Here is a 17,587-nt window from a genome sequence, read left to right as displayed (position 1 = left end):
TGGAGCCAGGATTAGAACCCAGGTCCCTCTAACTCCCAGGCCTGCGCTCTATATACTAGGCCACGATGTTTCTGGTGCTCTGTGTTTCTGCAGACTTACAGTGCTGCCGTAAAGGAAGAATACATAATAGGAATATATTCAAATTAGTACAGAAAAACGCCAGTCGAGACAGTTTCTTTGAGCCTTTTACCTGTAGTCCGTTAATTCCTACTGAACGAACGGTTTAACGAACGTGATTTCTTTTCATAAGGCTCTTTAGAAACACAGCAATGGCGTTACATCAGAACTGGATGTGTACGTTACTAATGAAGATATCGCCACGAAAGGACCTTTCAAGGTTCTGGCTATAAAAATCCTTTAACACTACATTTTTAAGTATACCAGTAAAATACAAAAGTCACACAACTATCATTGTTGCCCTCCTCATAACGAACATGAGTTCACTCTTACGAACCAATGGAAAAGTACTGGTGCCTCAGGTCGGCTGGTGCTCCTGCTATTTCTTTTGTTAATGATGTGCATATTGCTATAATTCTATTTATTCCAACGGTTTTGACACCTGTCTACATGTTTTGTTTTGCTGTCTGTCTCCCCCTTCTAGATTGTGAGCCCGTTGGGTAGGGACCGTCTCTAGATGTTGCCGACTTGCAATAATAATAATAATAATAATAATAATAATAATAATGATAGCATTTATTAGGCGCTTACTATGTGCAAAGCACTGTTCTAAGCACTGGGGAGGTTACAAGGTGATCAGGTTGTCCCACGTGGGGCTCACAGTCTTAATCCCCATTTTACAGATGAGGTTAATTGAGGCCCAGAGAAAAGTTAAGTGACTTGCCCAAAGTCACACAGCTGACAATTGACAGAGCCGGGATTCGAACCCATGACCTCTGACTCCAAAGCCCATGCTCTTTCCTTGTACTTGTACTTCCCAAGCGCTTAGTACAGTGCTCTGCACACAGTAAGCGCTCAATAAATACGATTGAATGATTGGAGAGCGGAGATTAAGACAGACTAGTGCATAATATTGTTCAGTCTTTGAAAAGCAGCGTGGCTCAATGGAAAGAGCACGGGCTTTGGAGTCAGAGGTCTTGGGTTCGAATCCCAGCTCCGCCAATTGTCAGCTGTGTGACTTTGGGCAAGTCACCTCACTTCTCTGGGCCTCAGTTCCCTCATCTGTAAAATGGGGATTAAGACTGCGAGCCTCCTGTGGGACAACCTGATCACCCTGTACCTCCCCAGCGCTTAGAACAGTGCTTGACACATAGTAAGCACTTAATAAATGCCATCATTATTATTATTATTTTATTATTATTTTAGTTCATACACTCAACCAACCAAAAACCTGACTTCCAATTTGATAAAGAATTCTGCTAACGCTCCCCTTACTAGACGATGGATTTTCCTTTTCTGAGATGGCAAAAATAAGCTGCCGGAGTAAAACGGGCACAGTTTATACAAACACAGAAACACACAGTCATTTGCCTTCGAACAAATTCATATTTCGAGGCCTAAGAGGGTGGAAACAGGTCTAATGCAAATTACACTGTATGGAAAGATTCCTGACTTCCTCTTGTCTTTTCCATAATCACATTCCGCTTCAAGTTTCTACTTCTACCATTAAAGCAAACTGAAATGTAATTGGCTAGATTCTTCCTTGAAGAAATTTGACAACGATGGCCCAAAAAAATGCCCTTTTAGCATTTTAGATGCTGAAATAAAAGCGAAAGAAAGCAAAAAATACTTACTGTAAAAATGTTCTGAATTCTGAAGGTCCAATGTTTTCCAGAGGCACAGGCTCATGGTTCTCCAAATTATTTAATATTTTTCCAATAGTGTGAAAGTAGAAGTTTGGTACCCTGGCTAAAAGCACCGCCTTATGAGCTCGGAACGACAGTCGATCAATGCAGAAAGTGACATCTGAATGAATTTCTTCTTTGTAAAGCCTTTAAAAAAGGAATCAAAAGGCTATTAAACATAAAGGTAGGCGCCAAATAAAACACTTCTCTTTCAGACAAGTCTTCAAGAAACGAAAACGTGAAATTCTTCGGCTCCCAGTCCATTTAAACATTCATTCATTCATTCAATCGTATTTATTGAGTGCTTACTGTGTGCAGAGCACTGTACTAAGCGTTTGGGAAGTACAAGTTGGCAACATCTAGAGACGGTCCCTACCCCACACTGGGCTCACAGTCTAGAAGGGGGAGACAGACAACAAAACAAAACATATTAACAAAATAAAATAAATAGAATAAATATGTACAAATAAAATAGAGTAATAAATACGTACAAATATCTATACATATATACAGGTCTGGGGTCTACTAATAATGATGGCATTTGTTAAGCGCTTACTATGTGCAAAGTACTGTTCTAAGCGCTGGGGAGGATACAAGGTGATCAGGTTGTCCCACTTGGGGCTCACAGTCTTAATCCCCATTTTACAGATGAGGTAACTGAGGCCCAGAGAAGTGAAGTGACTTGCCCAAAGTCACCCAGCTGACCATTGGCGGAGCCAGGATTTGAACCCATGACCTCTGACTCCAAAGCCCGCGCTCTTTCCAATGAGCCACGCTGCTAATCCCATCAATTTCCTGGTATACACCCTTGGGCAAGTCACTTTTTAACTTTTCTGTGCTTAAGTTACCTCATGTGCTAAAGGAGGATAAAATAATACCCCGTAAGCCACATTTAGGACAGGGATTGTGTCTGATGAACTAAAAATAATAACGATTGTGGCCTTTAAGCGCTTACTACGTGCCGTGCAAATCGGGTGGGACACAGTCCCTGTCCCAAGTGGGGCTCGCCGTCTCAATCCCCATTTTACAGGCGAGGTAACTGAGACCCAGAGAAGTGAAGTGACTTGCCCCAGGTCACACAGCAGACAAGTGGCAGAGCCGGAATTAGAACCCATGACCTTCTGACTCTTGGGGCTGGGCTCTAGCCACTACTCCACGCTAAACTCACACTTCCTCCAAGATGCCTTCCTTTCATTCAATCGTATTTATTGAGGGCTTACTGTGTGCAGAGCACTGTACTAAGCGCTTGCCCACTAAGCACTCATTTCCCCTACTCTCTCTCCTTTCTGCATCACCTAAGCACTTAATAATAATAATAATGGCATATATTAAGCACTTACTATGTGCAAAGCACTGTTCTAAGCGCTGGGGAGGTTACTAGGTGATCAGGTTGTCCCACAGGGGGCTCACAGCCTTCATCCCCATTTTACAGATGAGGGAACTGAGGCCCAGAGAATAATAATAATAATAATGATAATGGTATTTGTTAAGCGCTTACTATGTGCAAAGCACTGTTCTAAACGCTGGGGAGGTTACTAGGTGATCAGGTTGTCCCACGGGGGGCTCCCAGTCTTCATCCCCATTTTACAGATGAGGGAACTGAGGCCCAGAAAATAATAATAATGATAATGGCATTTATTAAGCGCTTACTATGTGCAAAGCACTGTTCTAAGCACTGGGGAGGTTACAAGGTGATCAGGTTGTCCCACTGGGGTCTCAAAGTCTTCATCCCCATTTTACAGATGAGGGAACTGAGGCCCAGAGAATAATAATAATAATAATAATGGTATTAGTTAAGTGCTTACTATGTGCAGAGCACTGTTCTAAACCCTGGGGACGTTACAAGGTGATCAGGTTGTCCCATGGGGGCCTCACAGTCTTCATCCCCATTTTACAGATGGGGGAACTGAGGCCCAGAGAAGTGAAGCGACTTGCCCGAAGTCACATAGCTGGCAAGTGGGGGAGCCAGGATTTGAACCCATGACCTCTGACTCCAAAGCCCGGGCTCTTTCCACTAAGCCACGCTGCTTCTCACTTGACGTTCACCTCATTCCCCCAGTACCACAGTATTTATGTACATATCCTCATTCTCTCCCATTTCCCCAATCTGTAATTTACAGTTTAATGACTGTCCCTCCCCCCATCCGCCAATCAGTGCTATTTATTGAGTGCTTACTGTGTGCACAGCAAGTAATAATGATGGCTTTTGTTAAGCGCTTACTACGTGCCGAGTCCTGTTCTAAATCCTGATGCATTAAGCAAGCAAGTGTATCAAGTGCCTAGGAGAGTCCAATATGACAGAATTGGTAGACATGTTCCCATCATTCATTCAATCGTATTTATTGAGCGCTTACTTTGTGCAGAGCACTGTACTAAGCGCTTGGGAAGTCCAAGTTGGCAACTTACGGAGACGGTCCCTACCCATCAACGGGCTCTAGAAGGGGGAGACAGACGACGAAACAAAACATATTAACAAAATAAAAGAAACAGAATAAATATGTACAAACAAATTATTACTATTCAGTTTACAGTGGGGCTTGATATCTAGACTGTCAGCTCATTGTGGGCGGGGAACGTGCCTGTTTACTGTTATAATGGTCTTTCCCAAGTGCTTAGTACAGTGCTCTGCACACAGTAAGTGCTCAATAAATACGATTAACCTACAGATTTATAACTGGACTACATTTGACCTACTGACTTATAACCAGGCTCAAATCCCTGGACTCCTTCTCTGCTTTCTCCCCGTGGGACAACTTGATCACCTTGTAACCTCCCCAACGCTTAGAACAGTGCTTTGCACATAGTAAGCTCTTAATAAATGCCATTATTATTATTATTTCCAACAGCACTCCAGATTCCCTTAGCCATTATTATTATTATTATTATTATTATTATTGTTATTATTTCCAACAGCCCTCCAGATTCCCTTATTCCTGTCTCCAGCGCATCAACTTGTACTTCCCAAACGCTTAGTACAGTGCTCTGCACACAGTAAGCGCTCAATAAATACGATTGAATGAATGAATGAACAAGATACTAGGAATTCTGTTCCCTCTGTACAGTCCAAATGAGAAGCAGCGTGGCTTCGTGGAAAGAACCCGGGCTTGGAAGTCAGAGGCTGTGGGTTCTAATCCCGCCTCCTCCATCTGTCTGCTGCGTGACCTTGGGCGAGCCACTTCACTTCTCTGTGCCTCAGTTCCCTCATCTGTAAAATGGGGATTTAAAGTGTGAGCCCCACATGGGATGACCTGATTACCCGGTATCTACTCCGGCGCTTAGAACAGTGCTTGGCACATAGTATTATTATTATTATTACTATAATTCTGGAAATTCCCTAGGAGAAAACAGGGTGCGATACAGACCAATCCAGGTATACTATTAAATATGAGGAAAAAACTGGTTCAATCTCAAGAAAGTGAGGGTGAAAATGACTCGACACCTGTTCAGACGTTTTGTTTTGTTGTCTGTCTCCCCCTTCTAGACTGTGAGCCCGTTGTTGGGTAGGGACCGTCTCTAGATGTTGCCAACTTCCCAAGCGCTTAGTACAGTGTTCTGCACACAGTCAGCGCTCAATAAATACGACTGAAAGAAAAGTGAGGCAGGCTGTAACAAAAACAGGGTTTTAGCCAGAGGAAAAAAAAGCCACTTTGAAATTTTAAAAGTAGGAGGGGTTTTTTTTGGCTTTTGTTAAAAGAAAACACACACACGCAACAAAAAAACTGCATCCCTGACCTTGAAAAACTAAGATCATGAGCAATACCAGGGTGGCAACTCCTGAATGCATTTTGTATCACACTGCTTAAAAAAAAAAATCAGACTTTACTTCCTCATTCATTCAATCGTATTTATTGAGCGCTTACTGTGTGCAGAGCACTGTACTAAGCGCTCGGGAAGTCCAAGTTGGCAACGTATAGAGGCGGTCCCTACCCAACAGTGGGCTCACAGTCTAGAAGGGGGAGACCGAACAAAGCAAATTAACAAAATAAAATAAATAGGATAGATATGTACAAATAAAATAGAGTAATAAATCCGTGCAAACATATATACATATATACAGGTGCTGTGGGGAGGGGAAGGAGGGGGCTCAGTCTGGCTCAGTCCTCAAATTCTGAGGCATTTAAACAATTTAATTATTGCCCCTGGGAAAGTATTGTACTTTCTAGACTTCTAGACTGTAATCCCACTGTTGGGTAGGGACTGTCTCAATATGTTGCCAACTTGGACTTCCCAAGCGCTTAGTACAGTGCTCTGCACACAGTAAGCGCTCGATAAATACGATTGATGATGATGGTGCCAACCTGCACTTCCCAAGCGCTTAGTCCAGTGCTCTGCACACAGTAAGCGCTCGATAAATACGATTGATTGACTGATTACCGTACAGTGCCCTACACACAGTAAGCACTCAATAAATCAATCAATCAATCAATCGTATTTATTGAGCGCTTACTATGTGCAGAGCGCTGTACTAAGCGCTTGGGAAGTACAAATTGGCAACACATAGAGACAGTCCCTACCCAACAGTGGGCTCACAGTCTAAAAGGGGGAGACAGAGAACAGAACCAAACATACCAACAAAATAAGATAAATAGGATAGAAATGTACAAGGAAAATAAATAAATAAATAAAAACAGAGTAATAAATCTGTACAACCATATATACATATATACAGGTGCTGTGGGGAAGGGAAGGAGGTAAGATGGGGAGATGGAGAGGGGGACGAGGGGGAGAGGAGGGAAGGGGCTCAGTCTGACCGACTTATTGATTCCCTGAGCCCTCATATTTTTCAGCACAGCGGAGGGGACGACGCTAAGGTTTCGCAGATGAACTCTCGAAGTTGTGATTTGTGAATCCCAGCTCGTCGCACACGCGTGTTCCCTTGCCCAGTGCATGGAATTAGCCGGTTAGTTACCCCACGGAGGACGATTTTCAGAGGGTTTGGGGAGAAACGTCTAACCAGGGCAGAGCTGGAGAGCAGTGTGGCCTAGTGGATAGAGCCTGGGCCTGGGGGGGGGGGGGGGGGGGTCAGGAGGACCTGGGTTCCAATCCCGGCTCTGACACTCGTCCGCTGTGTGACCCTGGGCAAGTCACTTGGCTTCTCTGGGCTGTAAAACGGGGGTTAGGATCGCGAGCCCCACGTGGGACGGGGGCTGTGTCCCACCTGAACTGCTTAGTGCTCAGTATGGCGCCTGGCAACAGTAAGCGCTTAAATAATACCATTATTAGCGTTATATTATTACCATTGGGCTGACGGGGTGATGTGCGCACAGCTGCGTGTTTTCAGAAGTAGCCCACACTGGGAAGAATTTCGGCCCCATTCCGTTTCTATAATGCTGAAGGTTTCGCGTGTGTGTAACGGTTGAAATGGTTGAACACCACTAGCTATTCATGTGCGAATACTAAAAAAGGCTCCCTCTCATTAAAGGTATATCATCCGCTTAACCAATCAACGAGATTTATTGAGCATTCACTGTGCCCGGTGTAGAACAGTGCTTTGCACATAGTGAGGGCTTAACAAATACCGTCATTATTATTATTATTCATTCAATCGTATTTATTGAGCGCTTACTGGGTGCAGAACACTGTACTAAGCGCTTGGGAAGTCCAAGTTGGCAACATATAGAGACGGTCCCTACCCAACAGTGGGCTCACAGTCGATTATTATTATTATTATTATTATTATTATTATTATTTTTACTGTTCTAGTTGCTTGGGAGATGAACTAAAGATGGTGTTGCTACCTCTCTTCAGCTTCACCGATTCTGTTGGTCCTTAGAAGGGTACAGTGCCGCAGTGCTTAGTACAGTGCCTGGCACGTAGTAAGTGCTTAACAAATACCACCATTATTATTACAGAGGGGTATACATTGACAAAGGAGAGGATATCATCAGCATCATCATCAATCGTATTTATTGAGCGCTTACTATGTGCAGAGCACTGTACTAAGCGCTTGGGAAGTACAAATTGGCAACATATAGAGACAGTCCCTACCCAACAGTGGGCTCACAGTCTAAACGGGGGAGACAGAGAACAAAACCAAACATACTAACAAAATAAAATAAATAGAATAGATATGTACAAATAAAATAAATAAATAGAGTAAAAAATATGTACAAACATATATCCATATATACAGGTGCTGTGGGGAAGGGAAGGAGGTAAGATGGGGGGATGGAGAGGGGGACGAGGGGGAGAGGAAGGAAGGGGCTCAGTCGGGGAAGGCCTCCTTATTATTCATTCAATCGTATTTATTGAGCGCTTACTGCGTGCAGAGCACTGTACTAAGTGCTTGGGAAGTCCAAGTTGGCAACATATAGAGACGGTCCCTACCCAACAGTGGGCTCACAGTCGATTATTATTATTATTATTATTATTATTACTGTTCTAGTTGCTTGGGAGATGAACTAAAGATGGTGTTGCTACCTCTCTTCAGCTTCACCGATTCTGTTGGTCCTTAGAAGGGTACAGTGCCGCAGTGCTTAGTACAGTGCCTGGCACGTAGTAAGTGCTTAACAAATACCACCATTATTATTACAGAGGGGTATACATTGACAAAGGAGAGGATATCATCAGCATCATCATCAATCGTATTTATTGAGCGCTTACTATGTGCAGAGCACTGTACTAAGCGCTTGGGAAGTACAAATTGGCAACATATAGAGACAGTCCCTACCCAACAGTGGGCTCACGGTCTAAAAGGCGGAGACAGAGAACAAAACCAAACATACTAACAAAATAAAATAAATATGGGATATGGGTTTACTGTCATCCTCAATGGTATTCAATGAGCACTTTCATTCATTCATTCATTCAACCGCATTTATTGAGCGCTTACTATGTGCGGAGCACTGTACTAAGCGCTTGGGAAGTACAAGTTGGCAACATATAGATGGTGTTGCTACCTCTCTTCAGCTTCACCAATTCTGTTGGTCTTTAGAAGGGTACGGTGCCCCAGTGCTTAGTACAGTGCCTGGCACATAGTAAGTGCTTAACAAACACCACCATTCAATCAATCATATTTATTGAGAGCTTACTGTGTGCAGAGCACTGGACTAAGTGCTTGGGAAGTACAAGGTGGCAACATAGAGAGACAGTCCCTACCCAACAGTAGGCTCACAGTCTAGATGGGGGAGACAGAGAACAAAACCAAACATACTAAAAAAATAAAATAAATAGAATAGATATGTACAAGATAAATAGAGTAATAAATATGTACAAACATATATACAGGTGCTGTGGGGAAGGGAAGGAGGTAAGATGGGGAGGATGGAGAGGGGGACGAGGGGGAGAGGAAGGAAGGGTATACATTGACAAAGGAGAGGATATGGGTTCACCATCATCCTCGATGGCATTCAATGAGCACTTTCATTCATTCATTCATTCAATCGCATTTATTGAGCGCTTATTATGTGCAGAGCACTGTACTAAGCGCTTGGGAAGTACAAGTTGGCAACATATAGAGATGGTCCCTACCCAACAGGGGGCTCATAGTTTAGAAGGGGGAGACAGACAGCAAAACAAAACATGTGGACAGGTGTCAAGTCATCGGAATAAATAGAAGTAAAGCTAGATGCACATCATTAACAAAACAGAATAGTAAATATGGACAAGTAAAATACAGTAATCAATCTGTACAAACATATACACAGGTGCTGTGGGGAGGAGAAGGAGGTAGGGCGGGGGTGGAGGGGGAGAGGAAAGAGGGGGCTCAATCTGGGAAAGTCTCCTGGAGAAAATGAGCTCTCAGTAGGGCTTACTGTGTGCATTGCTTGTTTTTTTTTGTCTGTCTCCTCCTTCTAGACTGTGAGCCCGTTGTTGGGTAGGGACCGTCTCTATCCGTTGCCAATTTGTACTTTCCAAGCGCTTAGTACAGTGCTCTGCACACAGCAAGTGCTCAATAAATGCGACTGAGTGAATGAATGGATTCAGAGCACTGCACTAAGCACTTGGGAAAATACCTTACAACAGAGTCAGCAGATGTTCCCTGCCCACAATGAGCCTACAGTTCAGACGTTAAAAGGCAGGGAATAATACCAATAATAAAATAATAATGGTATTTGTTAAGCGCTTACTATGTGCCAAGCACTGTTCTAAGCACTGGGGTGGATACAGAATAATCAGGTTGTCCCACGAGGGACTCATACTTTAAATCCCCATTTTACAGATGAGGGAACTGAGGACCAGAGAAGTGACTTGCCCAAAGTCACACAGCAGAAAAGTGGCAGAGGCGGGATTAGAACCCAATCAATCAATCAATCGTATTTATCGAGCGCTTACTGTGTGCAGAGCACTGTACTAAGCGCTTGGGAAGTACAAGTTGGCAACATATAGAGACAGTCTCTACCCAACAGTGGGCTCACAGTCTAAAAGGGGGAGACGGAGAACAAAACCAAACATACTAACAAAATAAAATAAATAGAATAGATATGTACAAGTAAAATAGAGTAATAAATATGTACAAACATATATACATATATACAGGTGCTGTGGGGAAGGGAAGGAGGTAAGACGGGGGGATGGAGAGGGGGACGAGGGGGAGAGGAAGGAAGGGGCTCAGTCTGGGAAGGCCTCCTGGAGGAGGTGAGCTCTCAGCAGGGCCTTGAAGGGAGGAAGAGAGCTGGCTTGGCGGAGGGGCAGAGGGAGGGCATTCCAGGCCCGGGGGAGGACGTGGGCCGGGGGTCGATGGCGGGACAGGCCAGAACGAGGTACGGGGAGGAGATTAGCGGCGGAGAAGCGGAGGGTGCGGGCTGGGCTGGACCAGGAGAGAAGGGAGGTGAGGTAGGAGGGGGCGAGGGGATGGATGGACAGCCTGGAAGCCCAGGGTGAGGAGTTTCTGCCTGATGCGCAGATTGATTGGTAGCCACTGGAGATTTTTGAGGAGGGGAGTAACATGCCCAGAGCCTTTCTGGACAAAGACAATCTGGGCAGCAGCGTGAAGTATGGATTGGGCTCCTGCCAAACGCCACGCTGCTTCGCACACCAAAGGATACCAACAATATCTATCGCCCTATCTCCCTCCTACCCTTCCTTTCCAAACTCCCAGAACGAGTCGCCTACACCCGCTGCCTCGAATTCCTCAACGCCAACTCTTTCCTCGACCCCCTCCAGTCTGGCTTCCGTCCCCTACATTCCATGGAAACTGCCCTCTCAAAGGTCACCGATGATCTCCTGCTTGCCAAATCCAACGGCTCATACTCCATCCTAATCCTCCTCGACCTCTCAGCTGCCTTTGACACTGTGGACCACCCCCTTCTCCTCAACACGCTATCCGACCTTGGCTTCACAGACTCCGTCCTCTCCTGGTTCTCCTCTTATCTCTCCGGTCGTTCTTTCTCAGTCTCCTTTGCGGGCTCCTCCTCCCCCTCCCATCCCCTTACTGTGGGGGTTCCCCAAGGTTCAGTGCCTGGTCCCCTTCTGTTCTCGATCTACACTCACTCCCTTGGTGACCTCCTTCGCTCCCACGGCTTCAACTATCATCTCTACGCTGATGACACCCAGATCTCCATCTCTGGCCCTGCTCTCTCCCCCTCCCTCTCTCCAGGCTCACGTCTCCTCCTGCCTTCAGGACATATCCATCTGGATGTCCGCCCGCCACCTAAAACTCAACATGTCCAAGACTGAACTCCTGGCCTTCCCTCCCAAACCCTGCCCTCTCCCTGACTTTCCCATCACTGTAGACGGCACTACCATCCTTCCCGTCTCACAAGCCCGCAACCTTGGTGTCATCCTCGACTCCGCTCTCTCATTCACCCCTCACATCCAAGCCGTCACCAAACCCTGCCGGTCTCACCTCCGCAACATCACCGAGATCCGCCCTTTCCTCTCCATCCAAACCACTACCCTGCTCGTTCAAGCTCTCATCCTCTCCCGACTGGATTACTGTATCAGCCTCCTCTCCGATCTCCCATCCTCATGTCTCTCCCCACTTCAATCCATACTTCACGCCGCTGCCCGGATTGTACACAGGCGCTTTAACCATGTAAGCCACGGAGCCAACTTGGGAAGGTCTACTCATGATGCAAGGCTTTTTAAAATATTACATTTAACATGAATGAAAAATATTAAACTAGCCAGGGATGGGAAGGTCTACTCATAACGCAAGGCTTTTAAAAATAGTACATTTAACATGTATGAAAAATATTAAACTAGCCAGGGATGGGAAGGTCTACTCAGAACACAAGGCTTTTTAAAATATTACATTTAACATGTATGAAAAATATTAAACTAGCCAGGGATGGGAAGGTCTACTCATAACGCAAGGCTTTTTAAAATATTACATTTAACGTGTAGGATTACAAGGAACGCTTCACAACTTAGAAGCAGCGTGGCTCAGTGGAAAGAGCCCGGGCTTTGGAGTCAGAGGTCATGGGTTCAAACCCCAGCTCTGCCGCCGGCTGTGTGACTTTGGGCAAGTCACTTCACTTCTCTGGGCCTCAGTTGCCTCATCTGTAAAATGGGGATTAAGACTGTGAGCCCCCATTGGGACAACCTGAGCACCCTGTAACCTCCCCAGCGCTTAGAACAGTGCTTTGCACATAGTAAGCGCTTAATAAATGCCATTATTATTATCTTAGCCTTCAGAAGACTATATTGTTACGAAAGAGCACTTTAATGACTTCACACTTCGGTCAAAGGCTGTTCTACAGTTCTATTTTTAATAGTAAATGCATTCACTCAAAGGCAAGACTCAAAACATGTGACATTCAAATCATCTTAGCTAATGTGGAACGTGGACCACTATTTCCATGCTATTTCTGGTTTTTTCGACTCCTTTGGGTCAGGGGTCACAACTTCCATTTTAAAGACCATCATTAATTTTCACCTTACCCATCACCCCACCTTATTTCACCCCCTACACTCCACACCATCAGCAAAGTAGATATTATAAATTATTTATATTAATGTCTGTCTCCCCATCTAGACTGAAAGCTCACTGTGGGCAGAGAATGTGATTACCAACTGTCGTACTGTACTCTCCCAAGCATTTAGTACAGTGCTCTGCACAGAGTAAGCACCCAATAAATACCATTGATTGATCTAAGCATTTGGATTCATTCATTCATTCAATTCTATTCATTCACTCAATCATATTTATTGAGCACTTACTGTGTGCACAGCACTGTACTAAGCGCTTGGGAAGTACAAGTTTGCAACATATAGAGGCGGTCCCTACCCAACAACAGGCTCACAGTCCAGCAGGATCTAGATTTAGATCTCCACCCCTCTCTCCCAAAATCTATGTACATTTCTTTACACTCTGTTTCTTGACCCTATTTGTAATTATTTATTTTGATATCAGTATCCCCCATTAAAATGTAAATTCCCTGAGGGCTGCGATATTGTCTACTGTCTTCCCCTTCTAGACTGCGAGCCCACTGTTGGGTAGGGACCGTCTCTATATGTTGCCAACTTGTACTTCCCAAGCGCTTAGTACACTGCTCTGCACACGGTAAGCGCTCAATAAATACGATTGATTGATTGATTCATTCATTCATTCAATCGTATTTACTGAGCGCTTATTTTGTAAAGAGCACTGTACTAAGCGCTTGGAAAGTACAATTCAACAACAGATAGGGGCAATCCCTACTCAACAGACAAGAAGTCTTTGATGCTCTTGACGCCTACTTGTTTAAATAGCATTATTATTATTATTATTATTATTATTATTATTATTATTATTGGGATGAGACTGTGAGCCCCTCGTGGGACAACCTGATTACCTTGTATCCCCCCCAGCGCTTAGAACAGTGCTTGGCACATAGTAAGTGCTTAACAAATACCACCATTATTATTATTATTATTACAGTGCTCTGCACACTATAAGGGCTTCATAAGTATGTCTGACAATGGGGGATGGTTTCTGTGCTTGGCACGTAGTAAGCACTTAAATACCATCATCATTATTGTTATTATTATTACTATTATTACAGTATTATTATTATTATTATTATTACTCTGCACACTGTAAGGGCTTCATAAATACGCCTGACAGATGAGGAATGGTTTCTGTGCCTAGAAAAGCGCTTGGCACAAAGTAAGCGCTTAGAAAATACCAGTATTATTATTATTATTCGCTGTGCCTCAGTCACCTCATCTGTAAAATGGGGGTTAAGACTGTGAGCCCCCCGTGGGACAGTCTGATCACCTTGTATCCCCCCCAGCGCTTAGAACAGTGCTCTGCACTCGTGGCTCAGTGGAAAGAGCCCGGGCTTTGGAGTCAGAGGTTCTGGGTTCAAATCCCGGCTCCGCCACTTATCAGCTGTGTGACTTTGGGCAAGTCACTTCACTGGGCCTCAGTTCCCTCATCTGTAAAATGGAGATGAAGACTGTGAGCCCCCCCGTGGGACCACCTGATTGCCCTGTAACCTCCCCAGCGCTTAGAACAGTGCCTTGCACATAGTAAGCGCTTAATAAATGCCATCATTATTATTATTATTCTCTGGGCCTCAGTTCCCTCACCTGTAAAATGGGGATTATGACTGTGAGCCACCCGTGGGACAGCTTGATCACCTTGTATTCCCCCAGTGCTTAGAACAGTGCTCTGCACTCGTGGCTCAGTGGAAAGAGCCCGGGCTTGGGAGCGAGAGGTCCTGGGTTCAAATCACGGCTCCGCCAACTGTCAGCTGTGTGACTTTGGGCAAGTCACTTCACTTCTCTGGGCCTCAGTTCCCTCATCTGTAAAATGGGGACTAAGACTGTGAGCCCCACGTGGGACAACCTGATCACCTTGTAACCTCCCCAGCGCTTAGAACAGCGCTTTGCACATAGTAAGCGCTTAATAAATGCCATTATTATTATTATCATTAACAAATACCACTGTTATTATCATTATTATTATTATTGCATGGCTTAGTGGAAAGAGCCCGGGCTTGGGAGTCAGAGGTCGTGGGTTCTAATCCCGGCTCTGCCACTTGTCTGCTGCGTGACCTTGGGCGCGTCACTTAATTTCTCAGTTACTCATCTGTAAGATGGGGATGAAGACTGTGAGCCCCACGGGGGACAACCTGATGACTCTGTCTCTACCCCAGCACTTACTGGTTAAATGCCAATATCATCATTCTCTGGGCCTCAGTTCCCTCATCTGTAAAATGGGGATGAAGACTGGGAGCCCCCCGGTGGGACAACCTGATCACCTTGTAACCTCCCCAGCGCTTAGAACAGCGCTTGGCACATAGTAAGCGCTTAATAAATGCCATCATTATCATAACTGTCAGCTGTGTGACTTTGGGCAAGTCACTTCACTTCTCTGTGCCTCAGTTCCCTCCTCTGTAAAATGGGGATTAAGACTGTGAGCTCCCTGAGGGACAACCTGATCGCCTTGTAACTTCCCCAGCGCTTAGAACAGTGCCTTGCACATAGTAAGCGCTTAATAAATGTTATCATTATTAGTAGTAGTAGTAGTAAGCGCTTACCAAATGCTATTACTATTATGATAACTATAATTCTGATGACGGTTAGACTGTGAGCCCCCTGTTGGGTAGGGACCGTCTCTATATGTTACCAACTTGTACTTCCCAAGCGCTCAGTACAGTGCTCTGCACACAGTAAGCGCTCAATAAATACGATTGATTGATTGATTGATTGATTGATTATGGGTGCCCGTACCTGAGGAGATCGTGTCGGAGTCGGGCGGCCACGGCCTCCCTCAGGCGGCCCCTCCCGCCGGCCCCGAGCCGGGCCATGGGGCGCCCAAAACGCAGCCCCTTCCCCCACCCGCCGCCGGCTACTGCTTGGACGTCCGCTCAGGAGCCGCCTCAGCCGGCACGTGACCGCCCGCGCAGGCGCACTGCGCCTCCTGCCCCTCCGGGTGCCCCCGCCCACAGGAGGGGCTGCAATCCTATTGGCCGGCGCCGAGGGGCTCGACACAGACGACCAATCCGGGCGGGGCGGGAGGGAGCGGATGACCGCCCGCGCAGGCGCACTGCGCCGCTTGCCCTTCCGGGTGCCCCCCCACCCCCAGGAGGGGCTGCAATCCTATTGGTCGGCGCCGAGGGGCTCGACACAGACGACCAATCCGGGCGGGGCGGCGGGGCGGGAGGGAGCGGATGACCGCCCGCGCCTGCGCACTGTGCCTATTTGGGAGCCTGCCCCCCTCCCATTCTTCCCCTCCCTGAGGAAGGGCTGCAATCCTATTGGCCGGCGCCGAGGGGCTAGAGCCAGATGACCAATCCCGGCGGGGCGGCGGGGGGGGGAGGATGACCGCTCGCGCCTGCGCACTACGTCCCTTGCCCTTTTGGAAGCCTGCCCCACCCTTTCTTCCCCGCCCTGAGGAGGGGCTGCAATCCTATTGGTCGGCGCCGAGGGGCTCGAGCCAGACGACCAATCCGGGCGGGGCGGCGGGGCGGGAGTGAGCGGATGACCGCCCGCGCCTGCGCACTGCGCCGCTTGCCCTTTCGGGAGCCTGCCCCCCTCCCATTCTTCCCCTCCCTGAGGAAGGGCTGCAATCCTATTGGCCGGCGCCGAGGGGCTCGAGTCAGACGACCAATCCGGGCGGGGCGGGAGGGAGCGGATGACCGCCCGCGCCTGCGCACTACTCAGCTTGCCCTTTCGGGAGCCTGCCCCCCCCCATTATCCCCACCCTTGAGGAGGGGCTGCAATCCTATTGGTCGGCGCTGAGGGGCACGAGCCAGACGACCAATCCCGGCGGGGCGGCGGGAGGCGGGGGGGGGGGGGGGGAAATGACCGCTCGCGCCTGCGCACTACGTCCCTTGCCCTTTTGAAAGCCTGCCCCACCCATTCTTCCCCGCCCTGAGGAGGGGCTGCAATCCTATTGGCCGGCACCGAGGGGCTCGAGCCAGACGACCAATCCGGGAGGGGCGGGAGGGAGGGGATGACCGCCCGCGCCTGCGCACTGCGCCGCTTCTCCATTTGGGAGCCTGCCCTCCCCATTCTCCCCACCCTTGAGGCGGAGCTATAATCCTATTGGCCGGCGCCGAGGGGCTCGGGCCAGACGACCAATCCGGGCGGGGCGGCGGGAGGTGGCGGAAGCCCGCCCGCGCCTGCGCACTGAGCCGCTTGCCCATTTGGGAGCCAGCCCCCCCATTCTCCCCACCCTTGAGGAGGGGCTGCAATCCTATTGGTCGGCGCCGAGGGGCTCGAGCCAGCCGACCAATCCGGACGGGGCGGCAGGGAGCGGATGACCGCCCGCGCCTGCGCACTACGCCTCTTGCCCTTTCGGGAGCCTGCCCCCCCATTCTCCCCACCCTTGAGGAGGGGCTGCAATCCTATTGGTCGGCGCCGAGGGGCTCGAGCCAGACGACCAATCCGGGCGGGGCGGCGGGAGGGAGGGGGACGACCACCCGCGCCTGCGTACTGCGCCGCTTGCCCATTTGGGAGCCTGCCCCCCGATTCTCCCCACCCTTGAGGAGGGGCTGCAATCCTATTGGCCGGCGCCGAGGGGCCTCGCGCCAGACGGCCAATCCGGGCGCGCCGCTCAGCCCTTTCGTCACTTCCGGTCTGGCTGGGCGTCGCCCTTGGCCTAATGTTGGGCTCCTGTCAGGCTGTGAGGAGCTGAAGGGAAACCGGCTTTCTTAATAATAATAGCAATAATAATAATAATAACAATAATAATAGTGACATTTGTTAGGTCCTCACTATGTGCCAAGCACCATTCTAAGCTCTGGGGTGGATACAGTCCCTGTCCTAGGTGGAGCTCACAGTCTCAACCCCCATTTTACAGTTGGGGTCATTCATTCAGTCAGTCAGTCAGTCAGTCAGTCAGTCAATCGTATTTATTGCAGAGCACTGGACTAAGTGCTTGGGAAGTACAAGTGAACAGTGCTTTGCAC

The 17,587-nt window shown here is 47.7% G+C and overlaps 1 protein-coding gene across 2 annotated transcripts in view; it reads right to left on the bottom strand.

Annotated features, from left to right (window-relative positions):
• Window positions 1–15,500, bottom strand: part of BTBD8 (BTB domain containing 8) — a 116,434-nt gene extending 100,934 nt beyond the window's left edge. For both annotated transcript variants that reach the window (XM_038744696.1, XM_038744697.1), the window contains exons 1-2: window positions 15,405–15,500; window positions 1,752–1,949 (exon numbers count right to left, since the gene is read on the bottom strand). In XM_038744696.1, coding sequence (XP_038600624.1) covers window positions 1,752–1,949; window positions 15,405–15,481 — 275 coding nt within the window. In that variant the 5' untranslated portion in view covers window positions 15,482–15,500. The remainder of the gene's footprint in view (window positions 1–1,751; window positions 1,950–15,404) is intronic.
• Between the last annotated feature and the right edge of the window lie 2,087 nt (window positions 15,501–17,587).

The sequence above is a fragment of the Tachyglossus aculeatus genome, chromosome 4 (assembly GCF_015852505.1).
Source record: "Tachyglossus aculeatus isolate mTacAcu1 chromosome 4, mTacAcu1.pri, whole genome shotgun sequence".
Lineage (NCBI taxonomy): Eukaryota > Metazoa > Chordata > Mammalia > Monotremata > Tachyglossidae > Tachyglossus > Tachyglossus aculeatus.
This window is presented reverse-complemented; position numbering and strand designations above follow the sequence as displayed.